Below are 21324 nucleotides of genomic sequence, written 5' to 3'. Positions count from 1 at the left end.
TAGCTGGGTGATAGGAGTCATCTAATGCTTGTTTTGATGGTTTGGGGCCTTTGAATTCCCACCTAGGTGTTAGGATCAGATTGTGCGTTTCTGCCAGGAAGCAGGTAGACCTTGGGAGGTGTGACAGGTGTTCTATGACTGTGACTGTCGCCAGAGTACTGCCACTGTGAGCGTGTTCAGCCTCCTGATGCAGGAACACAGCACCTCTTCCCAGTGACACAGGCCTGTTTGCCACAGTGTTCATTTTCAGAGCATAAGTTTTGTACTTCTCTGAAGTTTGTCCCAAAATATTGAAGTGATATTGTAAATGGAATTGCTTACTTAATTGAATGATTATGACATTTTATTGATTGTATATACACACATAATTGGGTTTTTCATATTGATCTTATACCCTGTAACATAACTAAGCCTGTTTATTAATTTTGATAGCTTTTCAAAATTGGATTTCTTATGCTTTGCTTCTTCCCTGCTTTGTTTTAGATCCTTGAGGGATGCTACCCAGGCTTGGGGGACGTCACCCAGGCCTGAGGGATGCAACCCAGGCCTGAGGAATGCAACCCAGGCCTGAGGGATGCTACCCAGGCTTGGGGGACGTCACCCAGGCCTGAGGGATGCAACCCAGGCCTGAGGAATGCAACCCAGGCCTGAGGGATGCTACCCAGGCTTGGGGGACGTCGCCCAGGCCTGAGGGATGCTACCCAGGCTTGGGGGACGTCACCCAGGCCTGAGGGATGCTACCCAGGCTTGGGGGACGTCACCCAGGCCTGAGGGATGCAACCCAGGCCTGAGGGATGCTACCCAGGCTTGGGGGACGTCACCCAGGCCTGAGGGATGCAACCCAGGCCTGAGGGATGCTACCCAGGCCTGAGGGATGCTACCCAGGCTTGGGGGACGTCACCCAGGCCTGAGGGATGCAACCCAGGCCTGAGGGATGCTACCCAGGCCTGAGGGATGCAACCCACGCCTGAGGGATGCCACCCAGGCCTGAGAGACATTGCCCAGGCTCAGGCTGTGCATGCCTCTACACTTACTCCTTCCTCATGTGATGTAGCCAATGACACATTTGGTGAGGGCATGACCGACAATGTCCCTTGAATGCCTGGTACTTCTGCCTTTGGAGGAGTTTTCTTTTTTCCCCCAGTGCCGACTCCTTTTCGCCTAGAGCAGTGCCTGGAATACAACAGCCTCTGTCCCACAGCCCAGCACTCAGTCTGTGGCCAAGTCCCTGCTCCCCCTGCTCTCCTGCGCTGTCAGGGCAGGGGACACACCTACTTCTGCGACTCAGTGGTGCAGCTGGAACTGCCTGGTCACCTGCCTCATGGCAGGTTTAGGCTGCCTCTGCCTTGTTAGCTTGAGAGTGAAGCTGCAGGGACCTTCTTGTTGGTGAGCTTATGCTTAGGAGCCACAAAGGACGAGGTTGCTGGCCCTGACTTGTACTGCAAATGAGGCTGTTGCTGGGGGCACTTCCACCACAGCCGAACTTGAGCTGCCTTGCAGTCTTTAGCTACCACATCCAGAACAACACATTCTGTCTGACAGTCATTTCGAGTGACTGATGAGCTCCCTGAAAGTAGTGGACATGGCTAATCGCCACCTCGCAACTCCAGCCCCTCTTGCAATGCCTAGCAAATGCCACTTTTTCAACAGCTGGGAGGGTGAATGGGTGATGCCCCACCCCTCACCAGAGGCAAGGCACAGCAGGACCTGGGTGTGGCCTGGTCTTCCCAGCTCCTGCTCCGTTCTCTGCCGTGCGCACCTGCACCGAGCAAGCGCTGGGACAGGGCAGCGTCCTGAGGCCACAGGGGGTCTGCTGTTGTGCAGGTGCTGTGTGTGGGCCTGCTCATCTGTCTTTGTGTCTTACTGGACGCCTCCATGCTGCAGTGATGAGCTAGTCGGTCCCTCTCTCCATCCCTCCTGCCTGCTCCCCCCTTGACCCTGCACTGTGCACGGAGGAGCTACTGCATGAATAGTCTCGTGGGGAGGTTATTGGAACCAGAGCTGATGTTGCCTCTCATGGAGCGTCCAGTGGACATGGCTTCTGGGGTGGGGGATGGTAAGCAATTTTGCTTATCATGAAATGATAAGCCTCAGAGGCTGGCTTTGGATGTGAGAATAACTAGCATATATTTTGCACCTACTGTGTGCCAAACACCTATACTCTTCACAAGTGTATTGATTTTTCCCTTAACGTTATCCATAGAGAAGTTCCCCCAAGTTGGGAAGCAGCAGATGTGAGCGGAAGGAGGAGCAGAAGCCCAGTTCCATGACCCGGCAACTGTGATGGCCAGAGATTCTGAGGCTCCCTGTCTTCCCCGCAAACACGTGGAGAAGTCGCTGTGTGCGGCTCACTGACGGACGCCACTAGACTGACGTGGCCGCTTTGGCTGCTGCTGAAGACCAAGTCCAGTCTCACTGAAAACAACTGCAAGGGCCTTTTGGGGAGTCAGAAGGATAGCTCATACACTCTCTCTTTAATAGAATGAGAAGAATTGGGGGTGAGGGAGAGGGGGAGGGGACTGGGAAAGGATGAAGGAGGGAAGGAAGGAAGGAAAGAGGAGGGAGAGGGAAAAATCACCCATTTTTGGATTCACTGCTCAGGTGGCTGCAACAGTCAGTGCTGGCCAAAGGCAAGTGCCATTTGGGTCTCCCAACATGGGTGCGGGGCTCCAGCACCGGGCCGTCTGCTGCCTGCCTTTTCCAGGCACATCAGAAGGGAGCTGGGCTGGAAGAGGGGTATCTGGGACTCCAACAGGCTGTCTGCTTGGGGTGCTGCCTCTGGGACTCCACAGACTCTCTGCTTGGGATTCTGTGTTGCAGGTAGGAGCTTTACTCACTGTGCCACAGTGCCAATCACACAAACACATGTGTCCCTTGCCTTCTGTTGAAAGTGGGGGGTGGGTGGGCGTCCAGCAATGAAAGATTGTTTCGACCCATTTGTCCAAGGCATTGTTCCTTTCTGAATTATATTTTCTAAATTGCTGTTTGAGTAACTTGCTGTCTAGTCTGTTTTTCATTGCTATAATAAAGTCTCCTAGGTTGGGCAACTTCTGACTCGTAGGAGTCCCAGGTCATTAGGCTGTAGCTGGTGGCAGTTGCTTGCTGGCAGAGTCCTGGGGAGGCGCAGGCATCATGCAGCGAGAGACTGGGTGCACCCGTGTCTGCTCCAGCATCTCCCCATCTTCTCACACAGCCACCAGCATCCAAGGCTGGGGCTCCATTTGACAACGTAGCTACTCCATGGCCCCTAAACCCCAGGCCAACTCCAAGCCCAGCAGAGTTGGGCTGAATTTCTGCCCTCTTACTTCCCTACAGCGGGAGTGTTAAATTGTCCGTGCGCCCCTGGGAGGCACATTCAAATCATGGCAAACCACAGAGAGACATGTCTGACCTGAAAGGCTGGGAGGAAACCTGTTTCAAAGCAGGTGTTCTGATTTTCCATTCTCCCTTGCAACGGTGGGTTAAAGAGTCTTAAGCAGCCCCTCCTTCCAAAGCTTTTCTGTGTTTATTTTCACTTCTGAAGTCTCACAAACCCTCTTTAGAAATGCCCAGCCCGAGCCCTGTGGGACTGTCCTGGGAAAGCTGCCTCTTCAGGCCTCAGTCATGGTGCTTCTGGCATCCAGGTTGTCAATGAGCGCTCCCCAGGGTCTGCACTTCTGGGAGGAGATGAACGGATACTCCAGCAAGTCGCTGGCAGCCTCGCCGTCTAACAGTCAGAGTGTCTGGGCTATGTTCTGACTCTTCCTCCTCCTTCTCTTTTAAGATTATTTTGTTTCTACTGAGAAGGCAGATTTACAGAGAGAAGGAGAGACAAAGATTTCCTGTCTTCTGGTTCACTCCTCGGGAGCCACAGTGGTCGGAGCTGAACCGATCCAAACATGAGGAAACAGTAGCTTCTTCCAGGTCTCCTACATGTAGGGTCCCAAGGCTTTGGACAGTCCTCCACTGCTTTGCCAGGCCACAAGCAGGCAGCCGGATGGGAAGTGCAGCAGCTGGGATATAAACCAGCACCCATATGAGATCCCGGTGCATACAAGGTGAGGATTTACTCACTGAGCCATCAGGCCAGGCCCATGTTCTATGAGCAGCATGGTGGGAGGCCCCTGCTGGCCCTGTGTGGAGAGGGCTGTGTGTCTGAAGGCCACACAGGGATGTTGGCACCACAGGCAGCCCCAACACAGAGTTTTCAATGAGACATCTCACTGAGTGGGCGCTGGTGGGTCCAGAGTTAACAATGAATATGGGCTTGGATCACCTAAAATAGTAGAAGCAAAACAGCATAGAAAAAAATGCCAGTGAAAATCCATGTGCCAATGAAAATCGGCTCCCCTGAATTGAAAGCCTTTGCTTGGTCATCTGGATGCTTTGAGGAGCTGACACAAGCACCTCACAGGCTCTGTGAGCTCCTGTCATGGGCTGGGTGTACGTTCCAGAAAGTCAAGGTCAACAGGACTCCTGACGGTGGGTGCTGAGGCTGGTCTGCCCCGAGTCCCCCAGCCAAAGGGTTGGTGCTCATAAGCGAGCAGGTTGTCATACTTTCCCAGGCTTTGCTGGAAGTGAGGGCATTGTTCAGAAACACCTGTGGCATCTTGGAGAACATAGGTGTGGGAGAGGACTATCAGTGAGAGTGTTACGCAGTAAGCTCGAGGAAAACATGACGTGGGTCTTGATAACTATAGCAGTCCATCGGGCAGTCAGAACACACATCCTGCTGGCGGAAGAAGAAGTTAACCAGTGTGCAGACCCTGGGAGAGGCGCACAGTGGGAGGAGATGGGCTGGGGTAGGGCTGCAAGGCCTGATTGGACAGGGCCTAGATGGGATGGTTCCATCAGGTGTTATCCCAGCACCTCGGGAGGGGATTATTTAAAGACTAGAATTTTAGGAAATAAACTAAAATTAAATGTGATTTGAGCAAGAGTGTGAAGGATGGATCAGAGGGAGAAAAGAACCCTTGAAGAATCCTTTTCTATCGGCCCAAGAAATGAGAACCACTTCAGTGTCTGAGTGAGACTGACAGCAACTCCCGGCCCTGAAGGACAAAGGGTCAGCAGACAGAACCCCGTGGTCCTTGGGCTTGCCTTGGCCTCCCTCCAGCCCTTTCCACGTTCCTCTCGTCCATCCCATTCACCACTTGGTGGCATTGCCATGCTCATTTGTTGGATTGCTACCTGTCTGCATGTCTGCTTGCTTGTTGTTTGTTACCTGTCTCACATGAGGGCTGGAGCCACGCCTCCATGCTCCGCATCTGCATCTGTGGCGTCTCCTCCAGAGCACATTGAGTGAAGGGCCACGGCAGGGCAGTGTCCTGTGCCTGCTGACTCGTTGAGGTTTTCGGTGCAGCCTTTATAAAAGGGGGGGCTCACAATGCTCAAGATGTGGACCTTCACGTTTGTTGTCCCAGGTCACTTCATTGTTGTGACGAGACAGAATGCCCTGACATCCGGATAAGCACACATCTGGATGAGTGCTTGCAGGCCGTGGTTCTAACCCTCCCAGATCGCAGGCAAGGTGAAACCGGAGAGGAGTGGCTGCACTCTTTCCATGGTGTGGATGGCAAGAGGGAAGCTTCGTTTCCCCAGGTCATGGCTTGTGAACAGGGCATAGACCTGCGTGACGGAATCCTGGCTTTTTGTGGGGAGCAGTCTGCTCCCAAGTCACGACTGATTGAATTCTCATAGCTTATTGCCAGGTTCCCTGAAAGGCTCCATGGCAGGTACACCTGAGAACCCCCCTGCGGTCCAACTCCCTGGTCTTTAGAAGAGACTGTGGACATGGCTGTTTGACTTAAGGGAAAGGCAGTTTGACTTAAGTGAAGGCAAAGAGAGGGTGAGTGTAGACTGAGGAAGACAAAATGGGGAAGTGCTGGCTGGCAAGCTTGCCTCTGATGACTGGCACCCATCACTGGTCTGGGAATCTTGCTCCCTTAATTATACCAATGGCTCTTGCACTGGCTTTCCAGGGTGAGATCCTTCCTTCCTTCCTTCCTTCCTTCCTTCCTTCCTTCCTTCCTTCCTTCCTTCCTTCCTTCCTTCCCTCCCTCCCTTGCCTTTCCCCTTCCCTCCCCTCCTGTCATCCTACTGTTTCCTCTTCCCTCTGTCCAAGCATATGCTAACTATAGAGCAGTCCAATGAGTGGCCTGCTAGCAGCCCTGTGGCCACCATGTGACTCCACCTGTTGAAGCTGATTGGACAGTATGTCCACTGAGCTGGACCCATCAGCTCATCATCCCATGATTGGAAAGAAGTTTACCGTCAGTGCAGTTAGAGCATCCACTGTGGCTGCCACATGCTAATCATCCCACACCACAACTGGAGGGCAGCACAGAGACATGGGCCTGTGGCCCTCTGTGTCCTGGTTCCCAGGGTGTCTTGTGTGGCTGGTGATGCCTTCCTGTCCTCGTAGCTTTCAGAGGAGTTCTGTCCTTCTAACCAGCAAGGTGGAAATACCAGCCAGTAAGATGGAGTGCTGTGTTTGTCACGACAGACGTGCTATTACAATGGGCGCTCTGAGTTTCACGTTACAGGTGAGCACCCTGAGGTGAAGAGATTAGGGGATTTGTTCTGCTTTTGCTCAAGTTCTAGGCTTTATATCTAGACAGGTTGAGTCAATAAGAGATAAGAGAGGCAATTATTTTAGCGTGGAAAAGATCAAGCACTAAAATGGAAGAAAATAAACATGGTTAGCAAAGATCACTGGGCGCCACGTTGCAGGTGCTGGAGCAGGAGTCAGAGCCCACATGATGGTAACGTTGTTGTGGAAAGAGGTAAAATGTGTTACAGAATGAGTCTGAAAACTGAAACTGTGGGACAAAAATGAAGCCAACAGCCACACACAGGGTCCTTTCAATAAAGTACCTGGGCCCATCGTGGTAGCCTAGTGGCTAAAGTCCTCGCCTTGTATGTGTTAGGATCCCATTTGGGTGCTGGTTCTAATCCCGGTGGCCCTGCTTCCCATCCAGCTCCCTGCTTGTGGCCTGGCAAAGCAGTCGAGGACGGCCTAAAGCCTTGGGACCCTGCACCCGTGTGGGAGATCTGGAAGAGGCTCTGGGCTCCTGGCTTCAGATTGGCCCAGCTCCGCCTGTTGTGGCCACTTGGGGAGTGAACCAGCAGACTGAAGAGCTTCCTCTCTGTCTCTCCTCCTCTCTCTATATCTGACTTTCCAATAAAAATAAAATAAATATTTTTTAAAAAGTGCCTGGAAAATGGAATCCAGTGATGTTCATTCTGGTGCAAAACACTTTGGAAATCTGCTCACAGTTTGTTTTCATAATATATGCTATACCTGAACTTTTGGGGATCCCTTGTGTTTTGCGATTACAGGGTGGACACATAGTTGGGGTGGGGAGGGGGCTGGGGGTCACAGAGATTGTACCTCCAGATGGAATCCAACACAGAGAAGGTCTGACGGTCCCCGTCTGTATTATTAGATTTCAGTCGTTGGAAAAACACGATTCTCCAAGACTTAAAATATAAATGGAAACAAACCTGTGTTGTAGGTGACAAGAATCCAACTGCAACGAACATGCTATAATGTAAAACAATATTCTTTACTGGTATTTTTACTCCCTTCTTTGTACTTGCTATAGGGTTTATCACCTATATGTGAGCTTATCAGATCAACTAAAGATTTTTTTCCAGATTCTATAATAACTTAATTATACTGATACATGGAAACACTCTTCTATTTACTCTATGCCTTTTTGTGCTAAAGCTGTCTTACATATTTAGTGTAAACCTTGCATACATTATTTAAAATTTTCTGTCTTAAAAATAGGCTTAGAGAAGGAGGGCGGCAAGTGCGTGTTTATATGGCGTGTTTGTTAACTTCCTTGTGTCCTGCTCTGGCTTGCTCGCTTTGCGTCTGTGAATCTCAGTTCCCAGTTAGTGTCCTTGTTTCCACGCAGCGTTGCTGCCTCCCGCCTCCTCTGCTGTTGTCGCCAACTGTATTGTATTTGTACGTGTTAGCAGCTAACAATGTGATTAAACACACGCTGTTTTATAGAAATGCTTTTTGGGATCCGTTGTGAGGAGCAAAGGGAATGTGTGTTCACGCTGTAGTTTATAATTAGTTACTTTTACTCATTTTATTTTCTTCCACGTGCAGTCAGTTTATCTGGGCAATTTGCATTCAGCTTGAAGAGCTGAACCTGCTGCTAACACTTTTGTCTGTTTAGTAATGTATTGACTTTTATTTCCTCTTTGGAAGACATTTTGCTGGATATCGGATTCTTGGATGACTTACTGTTCTGAGCTGTCCCACTGCCTGGCGTTCTGTTTTTTTCAGATGAGAAGTCAGCTGTTACTCTTACTGGATTTGCCTCATATGGAATGAGTCATGTTTCTTTTCTTTTTTTCTCTTTTGCTGTCTTTAATATTTTCTCTGATCTTGTTTCTCATAATTGTGATTGTGATGTTCCTGAGTATGAATTTTGTGTTTGTGAAAATGTTTTAAGAAGTTATTTATTTTCATCATTTTCCTTTGAAATGTGCGTGTGCACGTGCGTGTACACACATGTGAACATCTTCCCTCTGCAAGGTGCACGCGCGCACACACACATCTTCCATCTGCTGACTGGTTCACGTCCCCCCTACAGCAGCTGGGGCTGGGCCAGGCCGAAGCCAGCAGCCAGACCCAGGAACTAAGTCTGGGTTTTCTACGAGGTGGCAGGGACCCAAGCACGCCTGTGTTTCCTCTGCTGCCTGCCAGGATGTGCAGCAACAGGAAGCAGGATCCAAGAGAGTGGCCAGCTTGGTGTGGAACTCAGACAAAGCATTTTGGATGTCTCAGGTTATGCTTTCACCAACTTTGAGATGTTTTCAGCATTCTTTCTTCAAATATTTGCTGCTGCTTTTCCCTGCTGCCCTTTTGGGAATTCCATCATGCTTACATTGCTCTTCAACTCTGTCCACTTTTTAAATTTTTTTTTGTCTTTTTTAGAAATTTTATTTTTGATAATGTTTATATAGTTGATTGGAGTGGGAAGGGTTGAGGGTTAGGGGAAAGTGGGTGAGACCATTGTTTCCAAACTGTTTTTCTTCTCCCTGTTTCTAGGGGAAGGGGAAAGCTAAGGGGAGAATGTGCCACACCCAGCCTCCCAACGGCCTCACTTCCCCGGGAATGGGAAACGGCCCCCAGATGACATTCCAGGGTCCCCGATGTGAAGCAAGCTCCAAGGGTTCTCTGCTCAAGTGCTTTCGAGTTCTGAGATGCTGTCGATCTTGCCAATCCAAGCTTGAGGAAATCCTTCCAAGGTCCATTGGCTGACTTAGTCCACCTTAAAGTCTCCATCCACCCAGAAATTTGCTGTCAAGCTTGGCTGGGATAGTTGACCAATTTGCTCTGCCCTCCTTCGCTTGCTGTGGTACCAGATGTCCTCTGCAGGCTCCGGTGGTCTGACATATTTTCAGTGAGCTTCTGGGTTGTCATCCGCTGCTCCATGTAGGCCACTGAGGAGGCCCAGTTTTGACCCATGCACTTTGTTGTCAGATCACAGATCCTACAATTCTCCCCATGGTTGGAGTTCTGAGCCCAGCAATCTAGTCAGGGGTTTCCACTCTTCCTCTGATTCCTCCCCACTCAGTAACATCTAGAGCGAGCTTCTCTGAGGAGAACCTGAGAGAGCTTTGCTGTTCAGCACGCTTCCTCTTCTCCTCCATAAGGTCTCAGGGTCACCTCTGCAGTCCTGGGGCCCAGGCCGGTCTGCACTGCTGCTGTGGGAACACGCCTAGTATGTTAGCAAGGTGCTGGGGCAGGGCAGTATCCTCTGGCATTCCCTGACTGCATCTCCCAGCAAAATCCAGTGAGGTGAGGCTATGAGGCCACGGTCTCAGCTTGCCATCCCTGGAGGAGGGTGGCCCCTTACCTCATGACCGCACTGACCTGGGTTTGAGTTCAAGCACTCTGATATGAGATGTGGACGTTCCACTGGGAGCATCCTCACCACCGTGCCAGGTGCCCATCACTGTGGGCTCTTCTGGGGAGCCTGACCATAGACTGTTAGACATGGGGTCGGTCCATTGTCTTAAAAACACACTGCCCTTGTGCCTGTGCCCTGTTGCTGGCAGACAGGAGAGAGGGGACTCCCTGTGTGGGTGGAAGGGCCACTTGGCAGTAGGTGGCAGGCACGCTCTGTACAGGGGTTGCCAGGTGTTGCCTGGGGAGGACAGCCGAGGCCCAGACCCCTTGTTCTCTGCACACGGTGCTGATCTTGTGTGCAGAGCAGATGCTGTGCCTCCGGGCTTCCGTTGAGTCACCTGCAAGATGGCTAACCCTTGACAGCATCCTCAAGTGAGATTGATAGTCATCTAGGGAATGTGTCAGCAGAGCCGTTGGGCACCGGCTGCTTCCAGAACACATGTCTCTTCAGGCCTGGCCCGTATGCAACTGCTGGGATAGAAAATGAGTTTTAGTAGCACATGGACATGCCCTTCAAAGCTTTCCACGTCCATTTATTATAGTATACTTCAGAAAATAGTGTAGTTTGTTCAAGGAACCCATCGTGCTATAGACAGTACTGCTTAGAAGAAAGCTGAGCAGGCAGGCCTGTGCCATCAGCCTTGTCCACATTGTGAGTGGGCGACACCCGAGCCAGCCATTCCTGGGCGTGGCTACGGAGGGGGAGGTGACAGAGAGCACCCACACAATATCCCACTTCTCATCTCCATGCACCCGCTCTGAGTCCAAATGGATTATGACTTAAAGATATGGAAACCACTGAGCTGTGGGGCAGACAGCCCAGGAGATGCTCCATTTAAGCCCCAGCTAATGCATCCGCTCTGTTAATTCGTTAGTACACATTGGATTTACCGTGGAGTGAGCTGCTGTGCAATCGTAGGTAAGTAATACCTGGCCAGTTCCCTAAAGTGGGTCACAAATGTGATGTGTGGAGAAACAGGGAGGACTCTGCGGAGAAGGTGGCATTTGAGTTGGGTCTTGGGGGGTTGTGTACGAGGCAGTGGAGTGCCAGGGGCGTTTCTGACAGTGGGCTGTCCAGAAGTTACCAGGGACAGGCTCCTGATGCAGGCTGGAGGTAAGGGATGGAGAGCTCTCTGGATGAAGGGCGGCAGTTTTGATGGATCCATGTTTGTGGAGGGAGGAGGACGGTAGCAGCGTGTGGAGCAGGCAAACAGATGGGGCCTGCAAGGAATGTGCGAAGGTATGTGGGCTCACCTATTGGACCAGAATGACACAAATCATGTGGTAGGGCACTGCCCCCCAGCCTGGGGCCTGAGAAGACGTTGCCAATCGGTCCCGGTGCGCCTTCATGCCTGAGCCCAGATTCCTTCTCAAGCAGAGCTCCTCTGGGCAGCAGGTGTGGGAGGGATTGAACAACTCCCACCAGCCTTCCTCTTGGCCTTATTCCAGGTTGGCCATGCTGTGAAACAGGGGTAAAATATCTGTGTAAACTGGATTCTCCTCTGGGCACATTTATTTGGAATGGATGAGCAGAGCTGCATTGGTGAAGGCACCTCGGGGCGATGTCTGGGATGCTGCTGCTGCCATGCTGCGTGGTGACACACGCACAGCTCTTTGAGCTAACCCTAACACTCTGACTTTACTCTGGGGGCTGCTTCTCGGGCTGTCTGAGGAACTCAAGATCCAGGATTCCAGCCAGGCCTTCCTCCCTGGAAAGGACGCCTGTGGCTCCTCGGGGGCAGATCCTGGTGGCTGTGCCGCTGGGATGTCTTGCTCGTGGCTGAGCTCTGGTTCGCTGGGTTTCTGTGGAAATCACTGGGTGCGCAGTCTTCCCTAGGTGTTGTGAGAGAATCTCCCGTCTTGCTTCCTTTCGTCTTGGCATTCCTATGTCCCAGAGCAGACGACAGTGTTGGGCTGTCATTTGTATTGCTCTTGGAGATAAAAATCCTCACTTACTGTGTTTGCACCTTAACTTCACAAATGCATAGCATTCTTTTATAGAAATTTCTTTTTTAGGGAGGGAGGGAGGGAGGGAGGGAGAGAGAGACACAGAGAGAGAGAGAGAGATCATAACTGGTTTTCTTCCTTTTCCTTGGAGAATATGGCTCTGCTCCCAAACTGTTGTTTTCTGTTCTGCAACTAATTTATGTGTGAGCCCTCAACACCTCAGCCTGCAGCCCCAGCACCTGTGCCCAGCAGGTCGGCTCGGCGCTGGAATCTGTGCGTGCCGTATGCTGGGGCTGCCACAGCACAAGTAGCCCCTCATGCCTTCTGGGTGCTGGCTGGTGAGTGTGAAGGGCCTGGCTCCTTTCCTGGGCTCTGAGCACTGAAACTGCTTTTTACATCTCCTTACGTCATAGGACAAAATGCTAAAAAGAAAACATTGTACAAATAGACCCGTGCTAAGCTGAGCACCATGTTGCCTTCCTGCATCTGGGGTGCTGGCGTTGCCTTGATGAGGGGCGGTGTTTTGGTAGTGTTTGTGAAGGGGTCTGAGCTGGTTGGCTGCGACCTGGGCAGGGCTTGTCCTCCTGGGGAAAAGGACCAGCGTTGTCTGTTTCCTCGTACAGGGCGCCCGGATCGCGGAGCCATCTGATGGGGCAGCGGGGGCGGAGGAAGGGTCCGTTGTGCTGAGCTCAGCATTGCCCGCAGCTCTGTGCCACCAGATGACAGTGGCACACCAAAGGTGTTTCTCCGTGTAGTATTCATTCTTTCTGTCTATATTAAAAAATATGAAATTTTAACACTTGTAAAATTTCACAGAAAAGTGGAATTAAAAGCTAAGATTATTTGGTGCAAAAGCTTTTGAAATCCAGGCATAGCTTTTTTCTTGTTGCTGTAAATAACATTTTTCATGACCTTGTCCTAACTTGCTGACAAGCCCTCATAAACACACACACCCAGCCACACCCAGTCACACACACATGCACACACAACACACACGCACACACACACACTCATTCATTCTGTCTCCCTCTCTGATTGTAATTCTAAATCCTCAGAACATTCATGCTGCTAGATTCTCTTTTCTTCATTGAACAGAGCAGAAGCCCAGTGCCTTGCTGGAAGGCCCCCACTCACATGTGCTGGAGAGGATTCAGACCCCATTTCCCCGCCCTTGTCCCTGCCCCTACCCCTACCCCCTGGTCCTGCCCCTGCCCCTGCCCCTGCCCCTGCCTCTGCCCCTGCCCCTGCCCCTGCCTCTGCCCCTGCCCCTGCCCCTGCCGCTGGCCCTGCCCCTGCCCCTGGCCCTGCTCAGCTGTGGTCCTATCTTGGGGGACAGCTAAGGCATGAAGGCAGGGTGCCAGTGTGCCACCTTGGGCTGGACAGCCGTGATGTTCTCGGATCTGCATCCCCCCAGCGCCTGGGTAGATTTTGGGGGTTACAGCTAAGCAGGTGACTTCACATTGAACATGTAGGGAGCTTGGTGAGCCCCGGGATTGACAGACTGCATTCTGTACATCTGTTATATGTCCTAGAACTCGCCATGCCCTCCAGCTTTCAGCACTTGATACAGGGAGTTTCAACTGGGATGTTTTAAGAATGAGAGACGCACACTTTTTTTTAAAGGGTGAGAAAAACTGAAATGATTTTCAGCACTTGGAATTACTAAGCCCACCCACTTCATTGTGTTTTTAATGAATTCACTTTTTCCATATGGGTGGTTTACTCCCAGTGCCCATGGGAGGGTCAGGCCTCGCTGGCCAGTGCTGCAAAAGATGTGGGGTCCCTAGCTGGGATTTCATTTCTCATGTGCAGGAAAGGCATCTGCCTTCCACGGCTGCTGCGTTCTCATTAGAGGCATGGGAGCCAGTGATTTAAAGTAGGAATGAGTGGGGAGGGAGATCAGCCAATGAGGAAGATCTAGAATTTTCCACCAGTGCCAGAGAGCTGAGAGGTGGGGCTGGGAGAGTCTGAGCAGTAGGTGATGTCCCCTGAGCTGGGCCCTAAGCCCCAGAAGCGGCATTTCTTGCGGGGCGGACAGAGCAACGCTGAGCCTTCAGCATCTCCCAGGGCAGCGCTCCTGGGGGAAGGCAGAGATTCCTCCGTACCAGGGTGCCCCACACCCTCTTCAGTACCTTAATGGCGTGCAGGCGGGCTCAGCCGGAGTCAGCATCACGGGACCTAAACACAAGGATGGCAGCCATCATTCCATTTCCTGCGCCCAGTGGAAATCTTGCGTGGCTTCTCCTCCAGTCCTGGGAGCAGTCACTCAGATTTCAGTCCCTTGAAGATGCCTTGTGCTTGGCTCAGCCTTTTTCTTCTTCCCATTTGAAAAGTCAGCCACAGAGTGGGATGGGAAGAACGGATACTCAAGTTTCAGAAGCCAAAGAAACATCCTTTTCAGCTCCCCCAGGGATTGGGGGCATGTGACTCAGCCTGCTTGTCACCACTGGGCAGCATAGGCCTGGGGACTGCTAGGTTATAAAGAAAAAGGAAGGTGCCCCAGAAATGGGCGCCGCCTGCTTCCTGGCAGCTGCCCAGGTGCCCTGCTCGTGCCCCAGGGGCCAGGGTGATGATATCAAAGTCCCAGGTCAGTTCAGTACCCTCAAAGATGGTGTTGGGTTTGCGACGCAGGAGGGACAGGTGTCTGTCTCCCTCACTGGGGGCGCTGGTGAGTCGTGGGTGTCCCCCTGGTTACTTTCTCTGGAGCTTTGGTGTCACTGGTGAGCTCTTTGGTGGGCTGTTGAGCTCTGCCTTCTGAACGGAGCACCTCAGTCCTGCCATTGCTGGGGTGTGGGGGTGATTTATTTCACACCCTTGGAAGTTTTGTCTCTGAGTGGGCATTGGCCCTGTGGCATCGCTCCTGAGCCAGTTGCCTGTTGATGTCCAGGAGGCCACTGGCCGTGTGGGCCTGCTGAGCTGCTGTTGCAGTCCAGCTGAGGGAGGGAAGATGGGCACGTGGTGCTTTGGGGGGCAGGCTCTGCTGCTGTGCCCCTGAAGTGACGTGCAGCCCTGAGCCTTGGGTCACCTTGCTGGCTTCGGTTTCCCATCTGTAAAATCAGAACCTAGGTCCTTAACTCTGTGACTGTCATGTAGTGATGAGTCACTTAGTGTCTGACACACCAGAAGTGACTTTGCTATTGTCCTGTGGCTCCGGAGAGAACTCGGCAGTGTGCTGTCTGGCTGTCTGCAAGATGGGAAGTGAAAAGGGGGCTGCCTCTGGCTGGTGTGTGGAAAGGAGGGACCCCAGGGCTGAGTCAGAGGCTAAAGCAGGGTGCATTCTCAACAACAGGGCCAGCTTCGTTACAGCTGTGTTTCTAGCACAAGTCATGAGGGTTTTGTCTACCAGGATTTTAATCTAGTTCAAACCTGTCTTGATTTTTCAGAAGATCTTCCTTGTGGCTTGAAGAAAGTGCCTTTTTTAGTAACACGAGAAACTTTTATGCACCTTCGGAAATGGTGCAAGAGTGAAATAAGATGCACGTGGGGTTTGAATAGTGACAGTCTGAGTACATAAACAAGGCAAGGTGGAGAAAACAGACGAAAGGCAGTGGAGGTTGTGCAGCTTCATTAAATTATGTTTATGGTCTTGCTTGTCAGGATTTTGTAACACAAAGTGGTTTTCCTGGAGTCTACTTATCAGTATTTGTCCCTAATTAGTGCCTACAAATTATCTTGCACAAGCCATGTTCTCTGGTTGGCGTGGCGCTCAGTACACCGGGGCTGCTGCAGCCCGTCAGGTGTCACCATTGTCAGTTTCTGCCCATCTTTCTCCTGCTAATGCATCTTGGGGTCCTTCCTCTTTGCCAAGGTTTCCAACAACTGTGACTCCATTTTTGTGAATGGGAAAGAAATGAAGAGTAGAGTGGACACCATTGTGAACTTCACCCACCAGCACTTCACGTCCCAGTTAGAAGTCACAGTGTGGGCGCCCCGGCTGCCCCTGCAGATCGAGATCTCGGACACGGAGCTGAGCCAGATCAAAGGCTGGCGGATCCCAGTGGCCTCCAACAGAAGGTGAGGAGCCGGGGGAGGAGGACCGTGGCCTTGTTCCTGGGCTCCAACCGTCATGGGAGGCAAGCTGACTTTCAGAAAGCAGCACCGCAGGGGAACTGTGGTCTGGGCTTGGTGTCCAGATGACTGTGGCTTGGGACTTTATTTGCACTGTGACATGAGGGTGTTCTAATGAAGCTGGTGCTCAGCCTGACAGCAGTGAGGTGACTGCCTCTTGGGGTGATCGTGGGGTGCACTGGGCAGGCAGCGCTCGGCATCAGACCTGGCCTTCAGCTGTCCTGTTTTCTGGTCCTCGTTCCTCTGAGCCTGCTGCTCAGTTTCCCTGCATCCCGGCACACAGCTCCATGCGAAGGCTGTGGGCTTAGGAATCAGGCGGCTGTGTCCCTGGCTCTCCCACTTGGAGCTGTGGGATCCTTGGGCAAGTGACTTTGCTCCATCTACCCCTCAGTCACTTCATCTGCAAGTTGAGAAAGACAGTGGTGGGAGGGGCTGTCGGCAGGATCCAGTGAAGTGACGCTCACTCAAGTGGACAGGACTCCGTGACGGCCACCGGCTTCTGAGAGGCCCGTCTCCTGCTTGGTCAGACACTAACTCAGCAGCACTTCCAGTCAGAAAGGTACAGGACAGTCCTGGATGTCAGATCAGTCCATCCGGAGGAGGTCTCCACGCAGCGGGTGAACCCTTTGAGGGCAGAAAGCTCACTGCAGCCGACAGCATCTGGCAACAGTGCAGGCGAGAGCAGCTTGATTATATGTTGCAGATTGAAAGCTTCAAAGTGGGGTGATGGCTCAAGGCTGAGAGGAGTCAGGAAGTGGAGCCTCTGTTCTCCTACCGCAGGAACCCCCACATTCCCTGCCCAGACAAGGAGTGCCATTGTCATTCCTGCCTGGGGAGAAGTTTTAAATGATGCCTCCAGAACCCAGGGGCAGAGACCCAGCCCTACCTATCTGGGGTCTGCACCTGTTACCTTGGTGCGGGCCCACAGGTATTTGTTGAGTGAGTGAGTGAACAGATAAGGGGTGAATGGGCGGCAGGTGGTGCGGAGCCTGGCCGTCCACTCTCCCTGTCATCATGTAGATGCTGACTGTGACAAACAGGGTGTTTACTCTGTTGGGTTTGCCAATGCTCCAGGCCCACCCGCGAGAGCGATGATGAGGAGGATGAGGAGAAGAAGGGGCGCGGGTGCTCCCTGCAGTACCAGCATGCTGTGGTGCGCGTCCTCACCCAGTTTGTGACCGAGTCGCCGGACCTGGGCCAGCTGACCTACATGCTGGGCTCTGAGTGGCAGTTTGACATCACTGACCTTGTGACCGAGTTCATGAAGGTGGAGGAGCCGAAAGTTGCCCAGTTGCAGGATGGCAGGACGCTGGCTGGTCGGGAGCCGGGGATCACCACTGTGCAGGTAGGGCTCCCACTCCGCTGCCTGTGCCTACATCAGCTGGGTGTGTGTGTGTGTGTGTGTGTGTGCACCGATTACCCACATGTGTGCAGGAGATGAGCAGCCACGTGCAACCTAGAACTCAGGTTGAGTTTGGCATGATGAAGGGTTGAGAACAGATAACCTCTGCCCAGTGTGATGCCCTGCTGGCAGAAGGTGGTGGGACCTTTGGGAGCTGGTTTTGCCCACACCTCCAAGTTTAATCATTTAGTTCTCTTATCCCTTGAACACTTATGTGGTACTATGAGATGTTTCAATGTATATGTGCATTGCATAATATCCAACCACCGTATTTTTTATTTCTTTATACAAATTTAAAATGTTATTGCTCATAGTAAATTAGTTAAATCATATTTTAAATGTGACCGAAGTTAATTTAGGTAAATAGAGGTGACACATATGTGTTCTGTATAAGAAATTACTGCAGATTTGGCACCTGAAAGCAGCCCTAACCTATTAAGTTGTGGCCTGTGGGTCCCAGCAGGGTGGACTGGGTTCTATGCTCAAGGTATGATGCTGTTGACATCAGTGTCTTGGCTGGGCCAAGCCCTTGTCTGTGAGTGTTGGGGACTCAGCCGACTCTTGCAGAGCCTAGTTCTTTATGTTTACAGACCTGGTGTCACTGTTTCTTGATGGCTCAACCTGGGGTCACCTCTGCTCCGGGAGATGCACGTAGCTGCTTCCCATCACCAGCAGGGCCAGGCTGTTTCCTTCTCACGTTTTGAGTCTCTCTTGAGTTTTCTTTCTGCTTTCAGCTTGGAAACTCTTTAGGACCCATGTGATGATGTTGAGTCCAAGGGGCTAATTTAGGGTCATCTCGCTGTTTTAAGGCTAGCACTGCCATGAGTCATGAGTATGGATGGTCCTAGAAGAGATAGTCCTGTCCACCAGAGGGGTATGAGCTGGGAGGCGGGTTCAGCACCATTTCCTTACCACAAGTCCCCCATTTTCAAAGCCTAAGAAGGAGTTGTTGGAAAAGTCCCAACAAAGGCAGTTTAGTTATTGCCTTTCAATTAAATGCTTCCTGGAAGATGCATGGCTGCTCTCATGGTGTGTCTCGAAGGAAAGAAAGTGAACCAAAGTGATCTTTACAAAACTCTAGTGATTGGCTGGTGCCGCTGGGCAGCAGCGTGGCACTCACCCATGTGTAACATCCCTGATTGTCAGAGAGCAGGGAGAACACTTCGATGGCTCTGTCCGCAAAGGAGCTTAAGCCCTATGCTGTGGGGCAGAGATACGAGCCTCCCGCTGGCCTTCCAGGTGCTCTCGCCTCTGTCCGACTCCATCTTGGCCGAGAAGACGGTGATCGTCCTGGATGACCGCGTCACCATCACGGAGCTGGGCGTACAGCTGGTGGCTGGCTTATCTCTTTCCCTGCAGCCTCACCGGGCAGACAAAAGGGCTCTCGTCGCCATAGCAACAGCCCAGGACGTTCTTCAAGCCCCGCAGCAGGTGAGAGCCCCCAGACCTGGGCCCCTGGTCAGTGGAGTCGGCTTCTCCCTTGGATGATCGCCCTGCTGACGGACCCAGCAGACCCTGGGCACTGGGCTGCCCATTCCCAAGGTGGATTGTCGCCTCTCCTGCAGACTGCCCTCTCTCTGAAATAAAGGACAGTGGTGGCTTGGACGCATCTTCTTTTCACCTGCTTTCCATACCTGCCACATGCACATCGGCTGTCTTATTTGGGCCAGACAGTGACCAAAGGACCAACCAAGGCAGGTGATTGTGATATCGAGAGCCCATCTTAGCTGCTTACACAACCATGGTTCATGAGCACCAAATGGCTGCTGTTTGCTGTAGTTATTGTCACCTGCACATCTCTTCTCCATGTTTAACCCACTACCAAGCATTTGTAAAGATTCCAGGGGTGCTGTGCTGTTGAGTCAGTCGGCCTGGAGGTGCATTTTCCAGCAGGCACTTCCATCCTTGGCCTTGGCTTCCTGATAATGAGTGTTCCAAGGGTTATTTTCTTGAGCAGAAGCCTGATTAGATGCACCTGAAGTTGATTCAGATAAATGGCCTGATCTTTCCAAATGTTTTTAGAAAGGTCAAAGTCAAATTCTGTTCTATGGCCTGCAATAAATTAATTTACACTTTAATGCATTCATTATGGCATATCATGTGTCCCTTCAAGCACACAGCTGATGCCAGTGAAAGGCTTGGTGGGAATTGTTCAAGTTTATAAACATAGAAGTTTGTTGGTAAACTTACAGAATTTATAATGGAAATCATCTTTGTAAGTGTGAAAGCACCTGTGTCTGACCTAATGCTTTGGTTTCGTTTGCCTTAGGAAGCCACAGTCAGTGCTTGGATTTTGCTCAGCGATGGCTCGGTAACGCCTTTAGACATCTATGAGCCCAAGGATTTTTCTGCTACTGTCTCATCCCTGGATGAAATGGTGGTGTCTGTGCAGCCAAACCTTCAGTCCCAGTGGCCACTGGTGGTGGCGGAAGGCGAGGGTCAAGGCCCCTTGATCAAGCTGGAGATGACCATCAGTGAGCCTTGCCAGAAGACCAAGAGGAAGAGCATCCTTGCCGTAGGTAAAGGATACGTCAAGGTCAAATTTGAACCGGGAATCGGTGAGCACCCTGGAGGCACCAATGACATCGAGGGTGTGAGCCGAGAGTACAAACACCACCTTAGTAATTCCATCGAGCGTGAGGGGAGCCACGAGAGAGCTGTACAGGAGTGGCCACACCATGGCGCCCCTGCTGGCACGGAGGACAGCACCAATAGGAGCGCAAGCTCCCACTCTCCGGCAGAGGGGAGGGGTAAGAAGCCACTTCGCAGCGGGGGCTTGGATGCCTTCACCAGCTTCCCCACTCAAGGGAAGCTGCCAGGACCCCATGATCCCAGTGACCTCACAGTGGCCTCCAGGGGCCTGAGTGACCTGGAGATCGGCATGTATGCGCTGCTCTGCGTCTTCTGCCTGGCCATCCTCGTCTTCCTCATCAACTGCGTGGCGTTTGCCTGGAAATACAGACACAAAAGGCTGGCAGTGAGTGAGCAAGGCAACATCCCGCACTCTCACGACTGGGTGTGGCTGGGGAATGAAGTGGAGCTGCTGGAGAACCCGGTGGACATCACTCTGCCGTCGGAGGAGTGCACGACCGTGCTGGACAGGGGGCTGCCGTTCGAGGAGCGGAACTTCCTGCTCAACGGCAGTTCCCAGAAGACTTTCCACAGTCACCTGCTCAGACCTTCCGACTATGGCTACGAGAAAGAGATGAAGAGCGAGCCTGTGAACCCCTCGGGGCCCAAGAGGAAGCGAGTCAAGTTTACTTCCTACACTACCATCCTCCCTGAGGACGGCGGCCCCTACACCAACTCCGTCTTGTTTGACAGCGACGACAACATCAAGTGGGTCTGCCAGGACGTGGGGCTGGGGGCCTCGCAGGACTTCCGGGACTACATGGAGAGGCTGCAGGACCAGATGTAACTGCTTTCTTATGTTCGTATTCACCTTTATGCCTTCTGTTTTTGGGATGGTGGAGCAGTGGGTCTGATCTGCAATAGGGGGTGACTACCAGAGTGTTTGTGGAGGTCTGTTGGCATCCCTTGCTCAGCAGGTGTCTGACCGAGGCTTGCGCAGCCAAGGCAGCAGGTGCCTGTCAAACAGCCGCCAGTGGGGACTGGAGTAACATTAAGACCTCCAGGGCAGGTCCCGCTTGGCTGTAGCCCGGTGTGACAGTAAGAAACACGCCCCACAGCACTGGTACTCATCTCACAACTAACGGCCATGTAGGAGAGGAGATTCGGGGGGATGACTTTTCTATTTCTAGACCTTTTAAAGCACAGTGGACACTTGGCTGCCCTCAGCCCGAGTTGAGGTGTGTGAGAAGGATGACTGAATGTAGCTACTCTTGTGTGCTAGGAGTGCCACACATTATTTTTATATACATTTGCCCCTGCACCTGTTCTGTGACCTCTGGTCTTCCTTTTGAAACAGGAAGAGCCAAGATTTCCACCCTTCCTTTGGGATCCATTGGGTTCATGTATGCGTCTTGTCCCT

General features: G+C 52.0%; 1 protein-coding gene across 1 annotated transcript in view; it reads left to right on the top strand.

Moving 5' to 3' along the window:
* The window catches only part of TMEM132B (transmembrane protein 132B), a 112898-nt gene extending 91992 nt beyond the window's left edge, over positions 1-20906 (top strand). Inside the window, exons 5-8 of the mRNA XM_058656639.1 lie at positions 15672-15877; positions 17006-17276; positions 18573-18764; positions 19603-20906. Of these exons, the coding sequence (XP_058512622.1) occupies positions 15672-15877; positions 17006-17276; positions 18573-18764; positions 19603-20751 (1818 nt within the window). The 3' untranslated portion in view covers positions 20752-20906. The remainder of the gene's footprint in view (positions 1-15671; positions 15878-17005; positions 17277-18572; positions 18765-19602) is intronic.
* Positions 20907-21324: the final 418 nt, after the last annotated feature.

Source organism: Ochotona princeps, chromosome 29 (assembly GCF_030435755.1).
Source record: "Ochotona princeps isolate mOchPri1 chromosome 29, mOchPri1.hap1, whole genome shotgun sequence".
Taxonomy (NCBI): Eukaryota; Metazoa; Chordata; class Mammalia; order Lagomorpha; family Ochotonidae; genus Ochotona; species Ochotona princeps.
The sequence above is the reverse complement of the archived record's forward strand: the minus strand, read 5'-3'. Positions and strand labels throughout refer to the sequence as shown.